Consider the following 22,634-nt stretch of genomic DNA (forward strand, 5'->3'; position numbering starts at 1 on the left):
CACTGTGTGGCAGTAATGGCCTTGTTTAATTCCCTGAATATTGGTGTCCGGTACAAACTATGACCCACTGTTAAAAAGAAACGAAAAATCGAGTAGCATCATCGGCAAGCAATTTTGAATCAACCTCTGCTATTCATTTCGATGAAGGCACGTTGCCAAAATATCAACCAATTTATATCTCTATTCTGCTGGTTTTTCTCCGAGGAATTAGGCCATTATCGCTGCCTAATTAGTATGAATAATGTTCTTCGACAATGCCGCTAACAACTTACGTGATATTGTAATTATTTTCATATCACCGCTAATATTTGTCTTATTGATCAAATAAATTCCTTTAGGTATGTTCCAGTAAGGGAATAGTTGCTGGGTTGTGCTAATCAAACGCCTAAAAGTATGCTAGTTATTCAGTGCATTAGCGGGGAATATTATTCACATAGATAAGATAAGAAGGCAAAAACCAGGAGAATGGAGACAGAGTTGGGTTTTCCTGGTTTTTCTCCGAGGCATGAGGCTAATACTACTGTCTGGCCAATGAGTATGTTTTAATCTGCTGAGACATATCCCTGGCAGCACTTTAGCCATAAGCTATTCACCCCCAGTTATCCAACGGAAACAGCCAGCCAATCAGAGAGAAGTGAGGAACTGAAAACTCGCAAACGCGCATGCATCTCCCGCAGTATATAAATGACATGGTGTGCGGAGAATGGCTCCCGATAGATGTGGTGGAGGTGGGTTTCTAAGTACAAGTTGACTTTGATTATATGATAAACGAAGCTCGTATTTCACGTCTGTAAACACTTGTACTGCATGGATTCACCAACTGGGGCACATCGTTATGGTGTACAGTTTATCATGGGTTGTCCTTTTTAATCCGCGGGTGGGCAGCAAGCTGGCGTGGGGCGGCGTGACGAGCCATTCAGGTACCTGATGATCATGCTTTTTCTCTGCACCCGTGTACCTCAGACTCGAAAATCATTTGGATGAGGGGGGGGGGTTAACTGATCCCTGGATACTGATTCTAGGAACAACATCCTGTTGTGTTGCTGTGGGTGTATTAATGTTTCTGTTGAATTGCATGATGCCATCTGGAAGGGATGGAGACACAATGAACAGATATGCTGTAAATCATTCCAACCAGTTTGTTTCTGGGTCAGTAGCCAGCTGAAACATCTCCAGAGTTTGACTGGTGAGCTGACTGACCAGCTGATAGCTAGTTACTGGTGCCAGGTTCCAGAGTTAGTGTCACTTTTGTGTGTAAAATGGCAAGTGGATCCAAATATTCTTAAATTAAGTCAGTCAACTTAAATGCACTGTGTGATCTAAAAATCAGAGCCATATTTCAATTGTCTGACTAGTTTTCTGGTGTATGTCAAGCCATAGGAATTCTTTGGTTTTGTCACTCAGCTCATTAGCTGGAGGTTTGCCTCAAAGCATCTTACTACCTGTTAAATAAGTAAATCACAGAAAATTGTTTTGAAAAAACCATGTTGATCATCATGTCTTCTTGGGACAAACAATAAGTTACTTTATAAAGCATTGTAACATATATTGAGGTTTCTGTTTTTTACCAATCGGCTCCTTTTTCCGTGCTACGTCCAGGCTTCATATTCATGTATATGGATTTTCCTCTATACCTGCAGCTGGTTGCAGAGGGTTGCTAGCTTGTTAGTTAGCAGGTAGCTAGCTGGCTTGGAAGCCACCATTTTCAATATGTGATATCTATAAATTTATTGATTTGTGTACATTGTGTATGTGTGTTTGTCATTCTGGATAGGCCCTCTGCCACTGTCGGCTTGGGTTGAAGATATGGATATGTTATAGTTTGTTATAATGTTCCCATTTTTTCTCCATAATGTGATTTTAAAACAGGAATCCAGATACAGGGTCAGCAAATTAAGCATGAACCTTTTTTGGAGGAGGCAAGATTTGGACAGTTGGTGTTTATTCTGTTCAGCAAAACTATGCTGCATCACTTATATACAACACACTACCACTGATAGTCACAAAACAGTGTTATTGATAGTCATGTATGGTACCTTGAATTTGTAGTGAGCATACAGCCCTCAAAATGAAGTGATGTATCTCTGTGATGCTCACCACTATTATTGTTTTTATGAAAGAAATATGGAGAGTGAAAGTGCATTTGCTGATTTTTGGTTATTTATTGCTGATAATAGGCATGGATGTATGTGCATAGCATAAGTTGAGGTCATTGGCCAGAAGGACCATATCAGGCATGCCTATGCATCATTTCACAGCCTATTCAATTGTCTACTGCTGAATAATAGTAGCTCAAAACATTACAGACATGTACTTATTTGACAAATCCCATCAAAGAAGTCACTTACAGCTGTCCCACCATACTCCCAGAAGCCGATATCATCCCCAGGTTGATTGCTTACATGATTAATGAGGACAAGTTGAAATGTGGAGGAATTCCAAATTATATAACTACTATCAAATAATGTGCAGTGATATGTAGCTCATGATTCAGTTTGAGTTAAAGAGTGACAATTTGAGTTTTTGTATGCCTACAGGACTTCTCCAAGTTTTAACAAGGATAAGTTGGCTCCATTCAGAGCTGGCCATGACATGCTTTGGAGGGGCGGTGTTTAGACTGTCCTACCACCCACATGTTAACCCAGGTTGGCATCCCCATCAACTTGTGTTCATCCTTTACTTTGTGATGTGAGGGATCCCTGAACTGTTGCTGTAGCAGCATAAATCTGACTGTGTTGTCTCTGCCCCCAATAAGTTTGTCGGATGTTTCAGACATCATACAACAAAGTGAATGGCTGTTGTTTGCTTTTTCATTGAAACTAGACAGACTTAAGGAGATTTCCACCCACCTATCTGAAATGATCACTGAGCACAGCTCATCCTTTCCATGTTTCTTTAGCTGCCATTTTAGAGATTGTAGGAGATATTTTGCCATTTTTAGACATGGCATACCACAGACCTATTCACAGCTAAACAAAGCAAGTGGGCTTACAGAGAATCCCCATGTGTTCTTGTGTTCTTGCCTAAACTGTTTCCCTGCCTTCCAATCCATCCACCCGTGGTGCAGTGGGTTTGAGCCGCTTCAGGTCCTGGCTATTTGCTGTTGACTAGTATGGCGTGGGCGGCGACGGATGATGGCGCCCACGTTAAAGGTCAAGTGACATCAGAGGACAGGATGGATTGTGCCGAGCTCTGCGGTACGTTAAGCTTACGACGTAAAATTTTGCCATCGCCGCTTAGTTTCACGATCGGGCGGAAGGTCATGATGGCTGTCAAAACGAATGGTCAGGACTCACATGAGCACAGCTTAGCTTTCGTACTGATCCCAGAAATAGGCTCGTCTAAATGTTCATTACGGAAAGTCCGCTACGGCACATGCTACATTGGGCGATGCATGTGTTGGGTTCGACGGCGCGAGTTAAGCTGTGCACCAGGGCGGATATGTATGCCAGTACAATAAAACACTTTTGTCTCATTCCGCTTGTTTTTGTTCCGTGTCGTTTTGGCCTTGAGCTGTCGAATATCCGTTCGCATGTCTAAATATCCGTCAAATAGATATGTTATAAACATTGTGTATGATAGAATTGGCCCATCAACTGCTGTGCTCCATAGTGCTGTGCTCCATAGTGTGCTCCAACTGAACACCCAAACGGATGATTGCCAGTGCAGATCATGATTCATGTTGTTATCATCACATCTATCTGTGTCTATCGATCTATCTATAGCTATCATGGCATGCTGTTGTCTCAGGCTCTTCATTTTCATCCCTTGTGGCTATTAATCCGGCTGCCAATCGCCTTAACGTCTGAATAGTGCCGGAATAAATGCGCCTGAAAGTCCATCCGTGTAGGACGTTAGTGCAAAGTCGCGACTTCCATGTCCATGCGTATGCGGCGTTGTTTGGCAAATGCGAGGGGTATTTTGCACGGACAAAAGCGGGAAGCGGGCAGTGACGGACCTGGCGGGCGATTTCGACCAAAGTACTGCGAATGACTTGAATATTTTGCGTGGGTGATAGTCACCCGGAACTTGGTTTGACGTTCGTATCAATTTCACGACCCCAGCATGCGTGGGTTAGCTGCCAGCTTGCCGCATTCGGAATATTCCTCCAAAGCCGCGACATTCATTATTTCCCGATCGATTGCTGACGTCACTATGGGCCTGCCTATGTGGAGCTGACTCATATCTGTGAACGATACGTGCACCTGCCCACTGCAACTGGTCTCACGTCGTTAACTATTCTGGTCACAGATCTGACGGCAATCCTGAAAAAAATATTTCAGGATCGCTGAACCTTTTGTCTTTGCACGAAACGCGCGTGAGCGGCGGACGCATCGTTTCGCACTCGTGTCTTTGCGGTTGCCTGTCCTTTTCCGAGTTGAAATGTGACGGTTGCGTTTCGCTATAACTCACCCTCCCCTCCTCGTTACCGGGATATGAACCCGGTTTCGAACTTGTTCCAGTTCTTGTTGCGAATTTCGCGTTTCCCACCTTAAAACAGTGGAGAATGTGCGCTTGTACTGACGGAGCGCCGCTGGTTGGATCCGGTCCCAAATGTGGCACGTTGATGCGACCCTTCTGGCCTAGCCGCGCACCAAATGTCACGTGACCAACTGGCAACGGCAATAGGCCGTGACCGTATTCAGGCATAAGGAGTGGACGTGGCATGATCGTATAGTTTAGGTTGCGGAGAGTAATAGAATTGTGCATTATTTAATCGTCTTGTGGTATTTGAAGCAAATTTCTGTTTTCTGTGGCGTGTGTATATGTTTTCGTTAGGGGGAGCGTAGTAGTTCGGCACACAACTGACCAGATTCATACCACCGAATAGTCAGAGGTTATTGACACGCTGAATAGCACCGGGGTCTTGTCAACGTAGTTACTTAATTTGCGGTATACATAAAAGGGTTCACAAAAAACTGGGTTCACGGCGAAAAAACAACGATCAAAACGGTAACCGCTTTCCATGGTACTGCACAAATGAAAGCATTTTTAGCACCAAACAATAGTATTGGCGCTACCAAGTATTCGTTGTGCTTCAGATAAGGATTCGTCCAAATCATGCTGTCAAATTCAGTCTTGCAGTTCGAGATCAAAGTTGTTCAAAGCCGAGAAGAAAGCTGTTTTTTGTGTATTTTGAGAATCGGTTTGGGATTTCTTTTCTTTTGACCCCGCCCGACAGATATTTTGCAAAAATACATTCCTGGTGTGAAAGTGAAGCAAGCCACGAGTAAAGCATGATGTTTCTTGTCCGGATGGTCCCTGCTTTCGCGCATCCCGTGCGCATGGCCCCTCTGACAGATTGGGTTAGTGCCGGACACTTCGTACACTTTAAGGTGGATGTTTGCTTTTTCATTGCAAAAGATATACCGTGCATTTTTAAGTCTGCAGTAGTGTGCGGTTCGCACTGGCCACATGGCACCGGGCCCCATATTTTATGGCTTGTGTTCTGCGTTCAGAGGCGAGCTCATTTTTCGTCCATTTCTGGCATTCCGCGATCTCCTGATGAACGCCGCTTCGGTCGTGCCCTGACCTATGTTCGGTTTGCTCGCAGGTCGGTCAGGTGATGACGCCTGGCCAGAGCGCTGGATCCAGCATCAGATCTATCTACGGGATAGAATCAGCGGAGGCTGACGATGACCACCAGGTGGGTTCAGGCGCTGCTCTTCGTAAGATTTCTTCCCGGCACCCTCCGAGTTTCACGCTAACTAGTGGCAGCACACGATGTATCCTGATACGTTATTTGGGGTCAAGCTTATGATTACTGGCCACGATCGCTAAGCAGCCGGTGATAAAACGTTAAATGTGCTGGGAATAACTTTTTCTCAGTCAAAAGATGTCGCTACAGAAGGACGACTGGCGCACACAGATCATAACTCGGCCGGCCTTCGCGCTTGGGCCCAGTGCTCCCCCCCCCCCTTGACGGCCGTACGGGGTGGCCGAACTTGCAGGCATAAGCTACACGGGTTTAAGGGAGCCTCGTCACCGAGTGCCTGTTAGTCTATGGGTTAAACAGCGGAAACTAGCTCTCGTCTGCGGTGACAACTGACCAAAAAAAACAAAACGAAAAAACATCTCCTTTTCGTAACGTGTTAAACCCTCTTGTGCCAGCTAGAACCTCTCTCCCTTCTTACGCAATAGCTGTTTCGACACTCACCTTGAGGCAACTTTGGACGTCTTGCGGTGATCATGAGATTATGGTGGCCCGTCCCGCTGGTCATACCGAAGCCCTGACCTACCTGGCCGGTCATCACGCCACGATATTCCATTATCACAGCCTCCACTTGAGTCGCTTGAGTGGAGTCGGCCCGCGGGTCTTCCCTCTGTCAACATCACATGCCTTTTCTGCAGTGTCATGCATCTGATGGCCGAACGCTGTTGTGCTCTAGTGGCACTCGCCGCTTGCAAACCAGCGTCAAAATGATTGCAAAATTCCAGGTGGCATGTAAAAATACATCGGAAATGGCTCGTACCTCTCAAACCAGAGAAGATGCAGCGCGGAATTATTTTGTGTGCGAAGGAAATAGATAGAATTTTAACACAACTTTAGCTTGGAAAAAACGGGAACTAGATACCACGTCAAGCGGTTTATTCACAACAGCAGAACGGACCTTATTTTTGGAATTTACCTTGTACATCATGCATCTACGTTCACAAGACATCATGAGACATGCCAAACATATATTGAGCAGACATCCTCCGCAACAAGAGCAGCGGTCCGGCTGTGTGGCACGACCAGCAGTCTGGCAAAAACCTGACGTTATAAAGAGCCAAAATGTTTGTTGGCAAACGCGTTCAATCATTAACACAGCTGGGATGTAAAATTCGTGGCGTCGCCGCAGCACTGGCGTTTCAAATTTCAAAGGTACGCATAGACGTTCCATAGATAGACGTTAAATACATGAATGTTCACGTCGACGTTTCATAGATAAATGCAAATACATGACATGTATCATGAGTCAATGCATGCACGACATTCCCGGGAAGTCCGTCCAAATTTCAGAAAAAGAAGTCACTCCTTCTCGTGAGCACGAAAGCCTGGCAGCGAGGACCCTGCGAAAGGTGCTGGTCGCTACATTTGTCGTTTCTTGACTGGATAGATAAGGGCGAGGGCCGGGCTTGCCAGACTACGCACCTGGAAACGCAAGGACCACATTTATTTGAACGAAAAGCTTGAGTCCTGTGGTAGTTTTGGAAATACTTCTGCTGCGCGCTCTATACGCGCCCGGGTGGCTGGTTGGATACCCTTCGCTCGGGTGGGGGTTAATTTGCCCTTCCCCCTGAGATCTCAGGAACTGAATGAGCTAGAAGTATCAAAAGCACAGGGTGTCATAGCCTGTACGTGAACTCCCTTAGGCCAAAGTGTGAGCTTCCTAGGTCATGACATTCGGGTCAGATAAGATCAAACAAGGTCAAACTCTCCAGTTTTTCCATATTGGTCTCCAGAGTGCCCCCAGAACCTAGGTAACTGTTTTAAGCAGAAGCTCACGCGTTTATTTAAAACCAGTAACCCTTTTTGGACCTTTTGAAGGTCATAGTGACCAAATCATACAAAACCCCCTCGAGTTTTGCATTTGAATAAGCGACAAAGATTACACTAGATAGAATGCTCCTAAAAACAGAATGTTAATCTGGATCATTTTAGGTCATTGACCTATCCGGACCTTTAAGAAACCCATGAAAGTTTTATAATGCGGTTCCTGTCATCAGTAAATTCGAAATGAAGGCCAGAAAATACCTTCATTCTGCAGTCGTATAGCAATAACACAGGTTTTTCTTTCACGTTGGTTTGATCTTCATACCTGACCCTAGGTCAATATTTGTTCACTCAATTGTTGTGTTGTCTAAGACAGTAAGACCGTATCTCAGAGATGTATGGTTTCGTCCAACACTCCGTTGTTGCATCAGATTGAATGATACCTTAGAAATTTACTTCGCTGAATGCGTGGTTTGGCTTTGACCCGCCATAGGTTAGCGACCTTGCAAGGCACATCTAAATTGTTGGTACCAAACGATCTGCTATTCAGTTCTGTCCGTCCCAGTGGTTCAGTTGGTTAGAGCGCCTGCCTTCCGATCCACCCACCCGTGGCAGGCCGGGTTCGAGTCGCTTTAGGGCGTTCGCTATTTGCCCTTGACAGGTCTGGCCTGCGGCCGGTGATAGCGATCGTGCTAAAGGTCATTTGACTTCAGAGGGCAGGACGGACCGTGCCGAGCACTGCGGCACGTTAAGCCTTCGCCGCTAAATTCTGTTGTTGCCTGGAATTGCGCGATCGGATGGAGCAGCAGAAGCAGCCTCTTTGTCGAGACCCCGCCGCCGCCGCCACCGCCACCTGGAGCCACCTGCCCCCCGAGGGTGTCTTTTGCCCCCCGTAACGTGGTTTTTGCGTGTATTGACTCCGTGGCTAAAACGGGATGCTCTGTTGTATGTGCTGCTGGTGGCCGAACAGCCGCTGTAGATGCAAATGGAGTCAGATTGTTGTCTTGAAAGAACAGTCGCGACCAACATACAGATTTGAGCTCACTTATCCCTCCTCCCGTTGTCAAAAAGCCTCTGTCGTCCTTGACCCGCCGTACACAGCCTTCGCCTCACTAGTATTGCTGGTGACGGCTCTGATGTGTTGCTGACTGCGCATCTGACGGCGGCGGCACGCTGTCTTGTCAGACTGGACCGGCTGTTCGTGCTGCTGGAGAGCGGCTCGTCGGCCCTCACGCGCAAGGCGGCTGCCCAGCAGCTGGGCGACGTCCAGAGGATGCACCCCCATGAGCTGTACAATCTGCTGGACAGGGTCAGTAGCAGATTCGCCCCCGCGTGCCGACTCGCGGCAAGCCCTGTGCTGCTGGCGTTGTCTGCCGTGGGGTCCACTCAGTGACGATATGCGCTAAATCCCATGAAAACTGGGTGCGGCGTTCATTTCCTGCTTTTGCTGAATCCACAGACCGGGGCCTTGTTCAGTGGCACTACCATGGTCTTGTCACATATATATGCATGTATATAGATAGTCCAAGTGGCGGTGTTGTATCGTTTTCTTGAGCTCCGCTTTCGTGCACGGCACGGCACGGCGTGCACGGCTGGGGCGGCTTGGTGCGTTACCGTAGCAACACTTGTAATTTGCGTTAAGTGCGCCTTTGCGTGCAGTACCGTAGGCCACTGACGTGTGTTTCCGAGAGTATGCAGTGTACCGCACCGCTGCCAATTGGAGGTATCGGTATGTGTATCACTGGGTGATGGGTGGTGGGTGTGGGTGTGAGCGTGGATGGTTCTGAGTTTGGGTGGATGTGGGTGTGGATGGTGTTTGTGTGTGTGTGTGGGTTGTGAGGGTGGGTGTGAATGGGTGTGGGTGCGGGCGTGGGTAGGTATGGGTGGGTATGTGTGGATGCGTGGGTGCTCGTTAGTATAGTGCTGGCGTGTGTGTTACCGTGACTGCACTGTTGTTTGGTGCGTCTGCGAGCTCTCCGCTATCGCGTGTCTTGTGTCGCGGTGACTGCGTTGCGCCACCGAGCGTTCGCTGGCGCGCCGCCGGGTCGGGAGGCCGCTGACAGACACGGGCGGGGCTGCGACGCCAGGTGCATCAGTACCTGCAGAGCAGCTCGTGGGACTGCCGGATCGCCGCCGGCCAGGCGGTCGAGGCCATCGTCAGCAGCGTGCCGCAGTGGCGGCCCGAGCCCGTAGCCGGCTGCGCAGGTGAGGCAGCGCCGTGCCACACCGGCACCGGTCACGGCTTCGCATGACACCCTTACCTCCGCCACTTACGCCTCGCCGGCACCGGTCACGGCTTCACATGACACCCTTACCTCTGCCGCTTACGCCACACCGGCGCCGGTCACGGCTTCACATGACACCCTTACCTCTGCCGCTTACGCCACATCGGCATCGGTCGCGGCTTCACATGACGCCCTTACCTCTGCCACGTACGGGAAAAGGGTCCGCAGAGGCTGTGTGGTCTTGAGCGAAGGATTTCTGCAGGTACGCCGCAGGTCGGCCCAACTCAAGAAATACTTGTATCCTGCCCAGACGCCCTAACGACTTTGTTGTCGCTGTGCGCTGCGGTGTTTATCGTCATGCTAACACTAGCGGACGGAGAAGGCTGCCCTTACTTAGGACCCTAAGGCTCAATTATTGTCAAACTGGGTCCATGATGAAGTATCTCGACGTGACCCGGATAGATGGTTTGATGACGCCTGGTTTGACGTCACAGCAAGCCTCGCTCCCATCGGACGTGTGTCCTGGCGTGAGCTGACTCACGTAGTTCATGGCCGCCCCGTTTCGGCGGTGCGCAAACCTTTACTCGGACCCAACCGTGGCCTCCGTGCCGGTCACGTGAAACAACTGCTTTGCAGTCAAGGGAAAGAACATTTTGTGTGGAGAAAATCATGTTGGGCGTAAAGCTGAATATCAGTCGACGCGTAAAATGTCTTAATGTTGTGTGTTAAGTGCTAAGTAAAGTGCTAAGGTAAAGTGCTAAATGCTTAATCATAAAGGAATGGCACTTTATCGGACGGCGCCTGCAGTCCTCCGCATTATCTTCACGTCAACACGTGAGAAGAATACCTTCACGTGTACAATATGGCATTTCACTGAGAACGAAAGACCTTCAAATAATTTTTACTGAGGACAACCGAGGTAAGGAAGCTTAAATTTCTCCGCAGAAAGGCAGAAATTCAGTTTGATTTGATTTTTTTTTCTTTCGCCATCAAGTATATTTGGTAAGGTAGAAAAATACTCAGCAGTGGCACTGTTTTACGAACAACAAAGGCCACCACATGTCAAGTATACATTCAGCTTTGTCCAGCAAGCCTGTGTGCATTCCAGCTTGCATGGTGCTGCGTGCGTTGTCAGTCCAGTTGCTCTTCAGGCCCGGATGGATCGATGGCAGGCCCAGAACGGCGATGGCAAAGCAGATTGGCATATTGGCAGCTTTTGACTACCATGAGTTTCTCATTCACGCTCTGCGGTGTGTGTGATGAGTCACCTGATCGATGCGCGCCCCCCGGCTCGCCGTCACCATCACCTCCATGGCGTTCGGTTGTCGTGGGACACGTGCTGCGCATTGCATTGTTGTGTCGCAGTGCAGTGTCACAGTGCAGTGCATTGTTACTGCCACATCAGCGTGGCGTAATGGGCGCTCGTCCGTAATTTACGGCGTCACGGATGTTTGTCATGGCAGTGCAGCTTTACAAGAGTTGTGCTGGCAGTGCAGTGCTGCAGACGCCTGCCCTGGTGTCCACAGCATCGCGGAGGTCTCTGCCAACAATCTGCGGTAGGTACGGACCGCGGTGACACGTGCCCGGCTCGGGTTTCAGAGGCGGCCGCGTGCCCGGCGGAACGCGTGCCGCACGTGCAGCTCAGCCTGGACACGTTCCGCGTGGATGAGGTGCTGGAGACGGGCCCCATCCTCACCTCGCTGGAGGCCTGCGACATGGAGCAGGCCGACGGTTAGTGCACGCGGCTCAGCTGTACGCGGGGTGGCGTCACTGGAGCCGTCAGCTGTGTTTGTTGTCTATATCAGAATGTTGAAATGGTTGTGTTCGAACTTTTTGAAGACTTCGCTCGAGTCTTTTGATTGGATGGGTTTCTGAGGTCAGTGCCCGCGCTGAGCGGCGCTTGTCGCACGAACCCTGACCCCACCCTCCGGTCGTCCAATACTGGGTAAAAGGAAACGCTTTACCACGAGAACTTGACGTGCCGCATTGCTCGGAACGGGCCGTCGTTTCCGATGGCCCGTTCCGAGCGATGGCGTTTTCCGATGGCGTTGCCTGACCTTTCGTGCGGCCGTTGCCATTACCAGCTCCACCAGCATTGGATAACATATACGCCACGATTCATACGCGGTGGGGTTATGGTGACCCTGAAATGTCCATTGGTCACGACCTGCATGTTGGGATTCCACGTTGGGATGGCGCAAGGGAAACACTTGGATCACTAAAACGTATATACAGCGTAAACTGTGATATGCGTTGGCGTGTCTGGTTTCTCTTATGCTAAAGGGAGTGTTCTGCATTTACATGGGCTTTGAACTGAAATTGCCATCTTGAAGACCTTTCGGTGCTGTTCACGATCCAGCCCTTCAGGCCTAGACCCCTCTAGTTCCTGAGGTACAGGCCCGCGAAAATGGGAAAGATGTGTGGGAGAGAGTATTTCAAAGTTACCTTGGCGTTCATGACGTCATAAGAACGTCATTCAATCCTTGCTATTCCACAACCCATGCGGCGATCAAGCCAAACAAATAGAATTGTCGAGGTGTTCATATCTGGCATTCGTGAGCGCGATTTCCAGATATAACGGCCGTCAATTGGCTCAATTAATATTGTGCAAGGTACGATGACGCAATCAAACCATGACGCATCGAGGAGCATGTTTACTAAACAGAAAATTGTGCTATTTAGAGCAGTCTTTTCCACTGTTCGTTTCATGGTATATCATACTTGCTTCAATATCTTCAAATTGGAAACATTCCCCTGAAATTGCTGTCGCGGAATGGATGCACACAAAAACAACATGGCGTTGTTTGTAGAACGAAAATCGTCTATTTTCGGAACGTGATCACGCGCGAGCTGAGACACCGCCACTGTACCGCTTTGCTGAGCTGGTGCCAGTGCAGGCTGCCGGTACGTCGGCGCCGGCAGCTGGCACCCTCGTGGCGATGTCGGCTGTGGGGCCGAGCCGAGCCGAGCTGGCGGCTGACGGTGCGGCCGCCGCAGGACCGGACGTCTCCTCCCAGCGGCTGCTGCTCAACAAGCGACTGGGTCTGGACGTGGCCGAGAAGCTCGGCCTCGACACGTCCTCCATCTTCTCCAACGAGGACTTGGCGACCACGCCGCAGCAGGTGACCATCCCGCTGGATCACAGCGGGGGCAGCGGAGGATAAGCTCGGCGCCCGAAACGGCTCCCGCCCACACCGGGGCATGCTGGTGTGCTCGTGCGGCCGGCGCTCTTGTGCTTGCCGCAAACAGACGCGAGCATGCAAGCTTGTGGCTTCCTTTCGTGAACAGGAGTTCCATTAGTCTTAGCTCAGCGCACACGTGCGAAGCGTTCGGAAGGTCGGCTTCTTTAGTGATTCACGCTGCTCACATGCTGCGGCGTGGGCTGCAGGCGGCAGTAGCGTCTCCTGACGCGTTTGGTTTGGAACCCACTGCCCGGCCTGATAACGGCGTTGGCTGTGTAGGTACTGCAGGTGCGCAGTTTGTACAACAGTAACGAGCGCGGATGTTTGTCTCGTCCTGGCCGTGCCGTGATGGGGGCTCCTCTCAGAGACCGTCGGGGCCGCGACCCTCAGCGTGCAGCTGCTCTCGGAGCCGCGCCTAGCTCCGGGCTGATGCTCCACAAGTGTTTGCAGTGCATGCCGATGAAAAGAAAAATGGGTAGCGCATGTGCGTGCCGTAAGTTGTCGACCGTTGCGCTGCAGGTGGAGCTGTCCTCGTGCTCGTCCCGCAAGGCGAGCCGCCGCGGCCGGAGGGAGGGGCGGCGTCGGTGCAGCCCCAGTAGCGTCCCGTCGCCCGGTGAGCGGCTGGCCGCGCTCCCGAGGCCCTCACAGGCACACAGGCAGTCACTGGTCACTAGTCACAGTCACTGGTCACTGGTCACTAGTCACAGTCACTGGTCACTAGTCGCAGTCACTAGTCATAGTCACTGGTCACTAGTCACAGTCACTGGTCACTGGTGACGGTCACTAGTCACTGGTTACAGTCACAGTCGCGTTCACAGTCACTGATCACTAGTCACAGCGCTAGTCACAGTCACTAGCCACAGCTACAAGTCACTGGTCACTAGTCGCAGTCACTAGTCACAGGCACAGTCACTGGTCAGAATCTCTGGTCACAGTCACTAGTTACAGTCACTAGCCACAGTCACTAGCCATAGTCACTAGCTACAGTAACTGGTCACAGTCACTGGTCACAGACACTAGCCACAGACACTAGCTGCAGTTACTGGTCACAGTCACTAGTCACAGTCACAAGTCACTGGTCACAGTCACTGGTCACATTCACTGGTAGCAGTCGCTAGCCACAGTCACTGGTCACAGTCACTGGTCGCAGTCGCTAGCCACAGTCACTGGTCACAGTCACTGGTCACGGACACTAGTCACAGACACTAGACACAGTTACTGGTCACAGTTACTGGTCACAGTCACTAGTCACAGTCACTAGTCACTGGTCGCAGTCACTGGTCACAGTCACTAATCACAGTCACTAGTCACAGTCACTAGTCACTGGTCGCAGTCACTGGTCACAGTCACTAGTCACAGTCACAGTCACTGGTCACTGGTCGCTGTCACTGGTCACAGTCACGAGTCACTGGTCACAGTCACTAGTCACAGTCACTAGTCACGGTCACTGGTCGCAGTCACTGGTCACAGTCACTAGTCACAGTCACTAGTCACGGCCACTAGTCACGGTCACTAGGCTCCTGACATGGGCTCTCTCCAGCCGGCCGGGCGTTCGCAGCGCTGGGATGAGGCCCGGTCACGTCTCGGGTTGTGTGGTCCGAGCTCGGCGGCGGCACAATCGCCTGTTGGCGGACCACCAAACGACTGTCGAGCATGTGCTTGCGTGATGCGACCAACCAAAGCATGTAATTAGAGGTTTTGGGAAGCATTCCTGTCCTAAACTCTCGTAAGCTCATAGACCCGTGCAGCCCATCACATTATTTTTCGCCCGTTGACAGCATCGGTTGTGGTCAGTCGACACCGAAAGATGATGCAAATATGTCTTAATGTACAGGTCACGTAGGACTTCGGCTTATTTTTTTTGTGCATTTGATTTTGTTGTAGGGGATGTAAGGCCACCACAAATCACCATTTAAATTCGCCCCTCCCTCCTCCGCTTGGCGGGCGACTTCCCATAGTCAGAACGCGAGGCAAGGTTGCGTTGTTTCGACCACTTCCAAATAATTGTATATGACTGATGTTGCCTTCCATCTGCGTCCTGTGCTTGACTGGCCCCTGTGACCGTGACTCGGCCCGGGCGTGGTCCGTGCAGTCGTGCCGGTGACGCGTGGGTGTGGGCCGCGCAGGGTCCGGAGAGCCGGCCGCGAAGCTGGCCCGCAACGACTCGCCGGTGCCACCCAGGCGTCAGCTGTCCTCCTACATCAGCGTCGAGCGGTGGGACGAGGTGAGCGCGCGTCTCCAGACCCTCGCCCGTCAGCGGTGGAGGCCCGAGCGTGGTGTGACATGGCGCAGGGTCCTGACTGCCGTGTGTGGCTGGTTGTCTGGCGGCGGCCGGCTCGCCGGGCGTCTCCGGCGCGCTGGAGGCGAGCGCTGCCGGCGACAGCCGCGTGACGTCGTTCCCGGCCGCGGCCGTTTCAGAGTGACGAGTGGCCGCTGGAGTGCTGGTGTGATCTGCTCTGCGACGACCTGATGTCGCCGCAGTGGGAGGTGCGCCACGGCGCCGTCACCGCGCTGCGCGAGACGCTCAAGGTGCACGGCTCCGGTGCCGGCCGGCAGCCGGGCCTCTCACAACAGCAGGTATGTTTGGCAGAGCGCATCGCAAATGGTGTGGTGCAACTTGTTAAAGAGCATTTCTAGCGACGCGCGCGATGGACTCGAATATCAAGTGCATAGTGCTGCACCCGCAAACGCAAGCGCAATACAGCGGCGAACAAACCACGCATGATTTGTTAGTCGACGGTGGCGCAGGCACTGCATTGACTGTAGGGATATGTCATAGTGGGCTAGTATTACTGTACAGTAGCCAGAACAGCCAATCCTAGGGCGGTTTGTTCCTATTAGGTCCTTCCGCCGCGCGTTCCGATAAGGATGCGCTTCCCGACTCGCATTGTCACGCTGTACTGTGATAAACGCGCCCCCCACCGAAAAGGAACCGAATGAAAAATGATGTGACTGCGCAGAGTACGTACGGCCATGGCTGAAGTAATGTCTGAGTTTCGGCTGAGACGGCGTATGCCGGTACTCGGCTAGTGACATGCGAGCCTAGCGTGCATTGAGCAAGCCGTTCAGTGCATCCTCACGAGCGCTGCACTGAACGTAATGAGGATCTGCACTGGACTGACGCAATCCCGTGTAGATCCTCATTATCACATCGTGAGGCAGCGCTTGATCGGTGCCGAAGTGGACGATGCCGGCTCGGTGCCGTCATAAGCCGCCCGTTGAACGTGGCACCGGTCGCGTCTAAATGTCAGCTCCAGGGACGTGACAAACGGCACTACCCGTCAAACCGCACAGGACGCTTGCGATAATCCAGTGGAGAAGCGATTTCCATAGTGTGAGAACGCTCTGGAGGTTTCATTGTGTCATTGTATGTGCCAGACGACAGTGTGCGGAGTAGCCGCCTCTGAGATGATCTGCCGCGGCCACACAGGCAGACGGGCCGACCGCAACGGTTGAAATTAAAATGGAGATTAGATGGTACTGAAATGTTCTGACCTTACCACCGCAGCACCACAGGTGCAGTTAACGGCGGCTTTTGCTTAAGGTTTTAGCTTGTCACGCGCCAAATGCCGGTAGCTGTGGTTACACCCCAAACCACCCAATTACCATCACTCGGCTTGGCATGCAATGTGGGGGAGGGGGTGGGCGAAGTCGTCCCCTTCAATCTAGCTCCCGATTTTTCACCAGTAGTTAACCGGGTATTAATGATTAGGAACAACTAGTCTGAGAAAGAGAGGCTATCCTGTGCTGAGGCCCGGAGATCAGCTCTGAGATCCGTATGTCCTCTAAATAGTGCCAAAGGAACTGTGCGGTTGACTGGTATCTTATCGGGAAGGCATCCAGTTGGTTTTTTTCTGTAATAGCATAGCTTTGTTTAGTTCCAAATATTGACAAATAACACTGTGAGGAAAGCTCTCTGTGTGTCGGCCACTGACAGGGGCAGTGGGAACGCGGTGTTGTCGTTAACGTGCACAGGTAAACGAAAAATTTGTAAAAGGGTACTACTAATTGGAAATGGCAAATTCAAAAGTGTTGAAATACGATGAGCTGTTTGCTGTGGGCAACGGTCCTGCAGTGACGTTTTTGAAGGTTTGGAGGATGTTTTTATGGTTCGGTAGGCAAGACCACTGAATCTGTTCTTAATTCATATTTTCACCAGGGCAGCACTGCGCCGCTTCATTTAGAACTAACAAGTTCATCTGTACCGGCGAGACAACGGTGTTGTTCCTTGAGTAACGCACAGAACAACGGAAACCTTCCTTCTCCGTTTCGGTAGCGACAATAGTTTCGTAAAGCCCCCACCGTTGGCAGACCGTCAACTACCTCAAGCCGCCAACGAAAAGCAGCGTCCCAAGGCACACAAAGTTATCCTGAATGTGCCGGATACGCAGGGCAGGTGCCAATGGATTCCAGCGTCGGCTTTGCTGCTACGTTATCTTTCGACGCTTGGATGAAGTGGTGCTGCACCACCGCAGTTCTGTACCGCATGTGCGTGGTCTCAGCAGCATCATCGGCCGAATACGGCCAACGTAGTGCGTCAGATGTGGATGAGCCGCTGACACGGACATCCTGACTTGATGAACTGACACGGAGTCATCTCCGCCGCCGACGGCCGGCTGCTCACATCCCGAGAGCAAGCATTTTCGTTGGGTCTCAGTGGTGCTGCGCGCAGACGGCGGTACTACCTGGGTTGGAGACCGTACCCTCTGAACCAACAGTGCACGAAAGGCTTGCGCTTAGTCAGCTGTGGTCACGACGCGCGGATGTTTGTGGCCTCCGCCGGCAGATGGCCGAGCGGCAGCGCCTGCGCCTGGAGGACCTGGCGCTGCGCCTGGTGCGCCTGCTGGCGCTGGACCGGCTCGGGGACTACATCGGCGACCAGGTGGTGGCGCCAGTGCGCGAGACGGCGGCGCAGGCGCTGGGCGCGGTGCTGCGCCTCCTGCCGCTGTCGTCGGTCTGGCAGCTGGCGGGCGTGCTGCTGGCGCTGCTCGACCGCACGGAGTGGGAGGCCCGGCACGGCGGCCAGCTGGCGCTGCGCTACCTGCTGGCCGTGCGTGGCAGCCAGCTGCCGGCCGAACGGCTGCGCCGCCTCCTGCACGCCGTGCTGCAGGGTCAGTGTAGCCGGCCAGCTGAGGCAGCGGCTGGCGCCGGCGGGCCGCGGCGCTACCGGTTCAGTGCTAGGGACGGCAGGCAGCTCGGTCGCGCGCGGGTAGCCCCTGTGGAAGTGGCATGGTCGAGCCTGCTGGGAGGCGTCCACCAATGGCATGTGCTCTGTGGGGTTTCGAAGCCCTCCTGTTGCGTCGAGGGTAGAACGGCACCCTTTTTGTGGGAGGAGCGTTTCACATTATTTGTTTGCTTTTTTTGCTTAGATCTTCCCTGCGGCGAGTAAGCACACTCATACGTGCGCACCCTCACACGCGTACGCACGCCCACATACACTCGTGACATGCGCACTCGCGCACAGATCCGCATTCTCTCCCTTTGCGCACGGACTCTCACACTCACCCTTTTCACGCGCCCATAAGCAAACGCGCAAGTAGTACGCATGCATGCACGGACGCCCGCTCGCACGGAAGCACGCACGCAAGCGACACGCCTCGCGCCGCATGTGACTCGCAAAACACCACACGAGGATGCACGCGCACGCACACGTGCATTCGCACGCGCGCAAACACACGCACGCACACACACATACAACCACCCACCCACCGTGACCATCCTGCGTCAGCGCGGTGCGTGCAGCTGCCACAGCGAGTGCCGCGTGCCAACAGGACTGGACGACGCCTGTGACGACGTGTCGGCCGTGGCCGCCAACTGCCTGGTGTCGTCCTGTGACGAGCTGGTCGGCCTCTTCCCGGCCGCCACCGTGTCCGGCATAGTGGCCACGCTCTGGGACTCGTTGACCGAGCTGGACGACCTGATGACCTCGACGCCGGCCGTCATGGAGCTGCTGGCCACACTCAGCTGCCAGGACGTGGTGGCCGACAGGTGAGGTGGCCGACAGCTGGCTCCGCCGACAGCTAATTGTGCCCCTGGTCGGTCCCGGACACCACCGGCGGGCTCGATACAGCACAATGGTGACGTTCTGGGACCCGCTACGTCAGTTTTCGGAATTACTCAAACAAATCAAGTGATTTAGATAAAGCAGACGTCTTACCCAAACAAATCAAGTGATTTAGATAAAGCAAACGTCTTACAGAGGTTGAGCCCACCGAAAAAGTAATCCGGTATGTGTGTTGGGGGTCTCTCTCCTCTCTCCTCTCCTCTCTCCTGTCTCTCTCCTCTCTCCCCTCTTCTCTCTCCCCTCTTCTCTCTCCCCTCTTCTCTCCCCTCTCCTCTCTCTCGCCGTCTATGTCACTGCCCTGGTGTTTGATATGTTCAAAAACAATACTGAGCTGGGACATCGCAAATGTAAAACGGGCATATTCCAACCAGCGTGTGTTATCTATCTTTGTTTGAATTTCCGTTAATTTCGCTCTTTATTTGTTCTTAGCGCCGCTGAGCGAAAATGCCATTAGCAAGTTGGTCGAGATTGGCTTGGTGCGCTGATGCGGTTGATGACTGCGGACGTTTTCGTTGGCAGGACTTCGCTGCCGTCGCTGGTGCCTCGGCTGTGGCCGTTCCTGGGGCACACTTCGTCGAGCGTGCGGCGGTCGGCCGCCCTTACCCTCAGCCAGCTGGTCCACAGTCAGGTGCGGCCAGCCCGGACTGTACGGCACTGGCGATGCTCTATTGTTTTGGTGCCTTTTCGTGTCTGTGGGTGCTGGGAAGGGTTTTGTGTCGAAGGTTGTGCAGAAACCAGCTGGGAATGTGGCTTATGCTACGCGCCTTGCAATGCTGTTTGGCATGATTTAGGAGACGTGTCCGAAAATGTCGGCCAAAATTGATTGTCGTCACCTGAGTCTCATCCAAGCTTATCGCTGCGATTCCGCTGGTTCCGCCAGGTGAACTGATTCAGCCTGATCTTATCCTTGTATAGGGTATGACTGAGGGCGGTCCGTTCTGTACGCATCTCCAGACTGTGCTCTGCGCCGGCCTGAATGTGGCGTCCCTCGCGGCGGGTTGTGTGACGCCACCATCTGACCGCCAGGACCTGGAGACGTGGTCGGCGGAGGTGATTCAGATGGCGCTGCGCCTCACCTTCCAGCGCGCCTTGCTGGAGGACCAAGCTGCCATACTGGACCTGTTGGTCAAGGTCAGACACAAGCTGCGTTAACGTCTGGGCCGCGCCCCTGCAGCGAGACGGCACGATGGCACGGTCGAGAGATGCATCTGGTGGCGTGCGCGGGGTGCTGAGGACGTGCCGCGCGTACAGCAATGACGCTGCCCGCTCTGTTTGGAGGCGAGGCCGGCCTGGTCAGCCGCACGTCGCTCGCCACGCTGCTTACGGCCACGTGTCCGCAGTGACGCTGCCCGCTCTGTTTGCAGGCGTGGGCCGGCCTGGTCAGCCGCACGTCGCTCGCCACGCTGCTGACGGCCACGTGTCCGCACATCGCCTCCTGGCTGTGCATCCTGATGCAGCCCACCAAGATGGCCATCAGCCCCGGCCTGCTGCTGGCCGCCCCCCGCCTGGTCAGTGGCGCGCCTGCGCCGGCAGGCCGTGTCGCGCTCGCTGCTGCCTGTGCGCGGCGCAGACGACCCGCCAGGTGTCAGTGGCTACCGCGTGCTGTCACTGTTTGTAGTTCCTCGTGCGAACTCTGGGAGCTGAATAATACCAGGCACGCTGCCGATAATCTTCGTCAGTGCCTCATTACGGTGGCTTGTAGGCATGTGCTATTATGCCCGTCTGACTGGCCTTAACGAGAGCTGGACCGTGTGGTCCGGTGAGCTCAGTGCTCTGTGATCCGGTGAGCTCGGTGCTCTGTGTTCCGGTGAGCTCAGTGCTCTGTGGACGCTGCGGTCGGGCTGCTGCCCTCCTGTGCCCAGACGCCTGGCCTGGCATGCGCCCGTGTGTGGACACGTGAGCCGCGATGCCCCCGGTACGGGGGCGTCTGACCGGCGTCCTCTCCCTCTCACAGACCCGCCGGCCGTGCAGTCCGGGCGCTGTGGACCCGGCTGTGCCGAGCCAGTGTTACGTGGGCGGGCCGGCGGCGGCGACGGCCGGCGGTGCGGAGCGCGAGCGGGCCGCCATGCGCGCCCGCCTCACCGGCGCCGCCCTGCTCGGCTCACTCAGCCCCTACATCGTCCAGCCCATGCCCGGTAGGTGGCCAGCCCGGCGGCCGGGTGGTTGCCGGCGGCCGTCCCATGCCAACTCGTGGTCTCTGTCGATTGTCCGTAACAGCGCCGTGAAGACCGCTCTATGACAGGTTCGGAGGGGACCGGTCGTGTTCCTGCGAGGGCGAACGTCAGTGCAACAAATTGATGTCATAAAAAAGGAAATATGAAGTCTCCGCCGGATCAATGAAGCTCCGCTTTGGGCAGCTAGAGCTCGCCTTTCGTTCACTAGAGCTCGCCTTTGGCAGCAGTTCCGGTTGTTTCTGGAACTGCTGCCATTGCTCTGTGTTCGCTCTCTGGGCTCCAGCTCTGAGTGATAGAGACATTGCGCGGCCGCTTTGCAACTACGAATGCTTTTTACTTGTGATATATCACGACGCTTACATTGGCAAGTCAGCAACTCAAGACTCTGGGTAACATCTAATCGCATTGGCATGTCCGTGGCCTCTTTCTTGTTCCACTTGTATGTGAATGTGTGTAGGTCCGAATGGTTTAAAGTTCGTATTCTCTTGACCAGCCTGAGTACGCCGTGACCTCATTTGCGCTAAAGATGACATCGTTCTTTAGTGGTGAGGCCGACAGAGGCGTCACTGAAGATCGACTGCCTATTCATACAGGCATAACTGTACAACTTAAACTTGCATCACATACTCAGAAAATGTCATATGTGCTCCATGTTACACACGGAGTGCGCTTCTAAGCGCACGCACGGTCAAAAGCAACACCAACCGGACTGTCCAACGACTTTGCGTCGATACCAGTCCAAAATGGCGTTGCATGGCACGGCTAAGACGCCGCCATATACGCAGCCAATAGCCAGCCTATCCTGGTGGCTTAGAAAACCTCACAGTTAAGCTTGCGACGCCAGCTATAAAGTAATATCAGACTAAAGCGGAGAAAAGGGCTATGTTTCCTGAAGTATCCGCTGGGTGTGCTCCAACTGTCAGTGGTAGGACCGCAACCGCTGCGTGCTTGTTCCAAGTTATTTTTGTTGTTTTTAAACTTCTGCAACTTTGCAATTATTGATAAAAAACGAGCAAATGCTATCGACTTGTGGTCCGCCACTGAAATTTTTGTAAGGTTGATTAAGATGATGTGTTGTGACGTGTTGTGTTGTGATGTGATGTGTTGTGTGTAAGATGCTGTAGTGTTGAGTGCCCAATAGTTTGTTTTTGCCACAAATGAATTGTTGCCGATTGAACCAGCTGATATGCGGCGCTGTGCGGAGTGTATTACTCTGAGTGCATGTGAGCCCAGGTGAAGCGGCGGTCTGTCGCGGTGCAGCCGTGACTACATTGTGGCGTTTCTCTGGGTGTCGGGCCGGCCGGGACGCCGGTGCGGCATAGCTGGCCTGACCTGACCGTCCTGCCCGCAGGCGCCGTGTACCTGGTCGAGTCGCCCGTCAGCACGTATGTGGCGCTGCTCTCCACCCATCTGACCTCACTGTCTGCCATGCAGCGCGCGGTGGTCGGCCACGTGATCGCCGAGTGGGTCAAGGTGGGTGTCACCAGCCGTGCGTGGACCACCTGCTCGCTG

The 22,634-nt window shown here is 53.1% G+C and overlaps 1 protein-coding gene across 1 annotated transcript in view; it reads left to right on the plus strand.

The window, feature by feature from the left end:
- The first annotated feature begins 682 nt into the window (after positions 1-682).
- The window catches only part of LOC119102740 (TATA-binding protein-associated factor 172-like), a 32,658-nt gene continuing 10,706 nt past the window's right edge, over positions 683-22,634 (plus strand). Inside the window, exons 1-18 of the mRNA XM_037226197.1 lie at positions 683-728; positions 5,555-5,647; positions 8,663-8,786; positions 9,565-9,682; positions 11,302-11,433; positions 12,700-12,824; positions 13,404-13,497; positions 15,011-15,108; positions 15,303-15,461; positions 17,671-17,885; positions 17,961-17,995; positions 18,656-18,872; positions 19,468-19,576; positions 19,975-20,079; positions 20,313-20,456; positions 20,903-20,959; positions 21,005-21,083; positions 22,474-22,595. Of these exons, the coding sequence (XP_037082092.1) occupies positions 5,637-5,647; positions 8,663-8,786; positions 9,565-9,682; positions 11,302-11,433; positions 12,700-12,824; positions 13,404-13,497; positions 15,011-15,108; positions 15,303-15,461; positions 17,671-17,885; positions 17,961-17,995; positions 18,656-18,872; positions 19,468-19,576; positions 19,975-20,079; positions 20,313-20,456; positions 20,903-20,959; positions 21,005-21,083; positions 22,474-22,595 (1,944 nt within the window). The 5' untranslated portion in view covers positions 683-728; positions 5,555-5,636. The remainder of the gene's footprint in view (positions 729-5,554; positions 5,648-8,662; positions 8,787-9,564; positions 9,683-11,301; positions 11,434-12,699; positions 12,825-13,403; positions 13,498-15,010; positions 15,109-15,302; positions 15,462-17,670; positions 17,886-17,960; positions 17,996-18,655; positions 18,873-19,467; positions 19,577-19,974; positions 20,080-20,312; positions 20,457-20,902; positions 20,960-21,004; positions 21,084-22,473; positions 22,596-22,634) is intronic.

The sequence above is a fragment of the Pollicipes pollicipes genome, unplaced genomic scaffold, assembly GCF_011947565.3.
Source record: "Pollicipes pollicipes isolate AB1234 unplaced genomic scaffold, Ppol_2.1 Scaffold_5724;HRSCAF=6776_pilon_pilon_pilon, whole genome shotgun sequence".
NCBI lineage: Eukaryota > Metazoa > Arthropoda > Thecostraca > Pollicipedomorpha > Pollicipedidae > Pollicipes > Pollicipes pollicipes.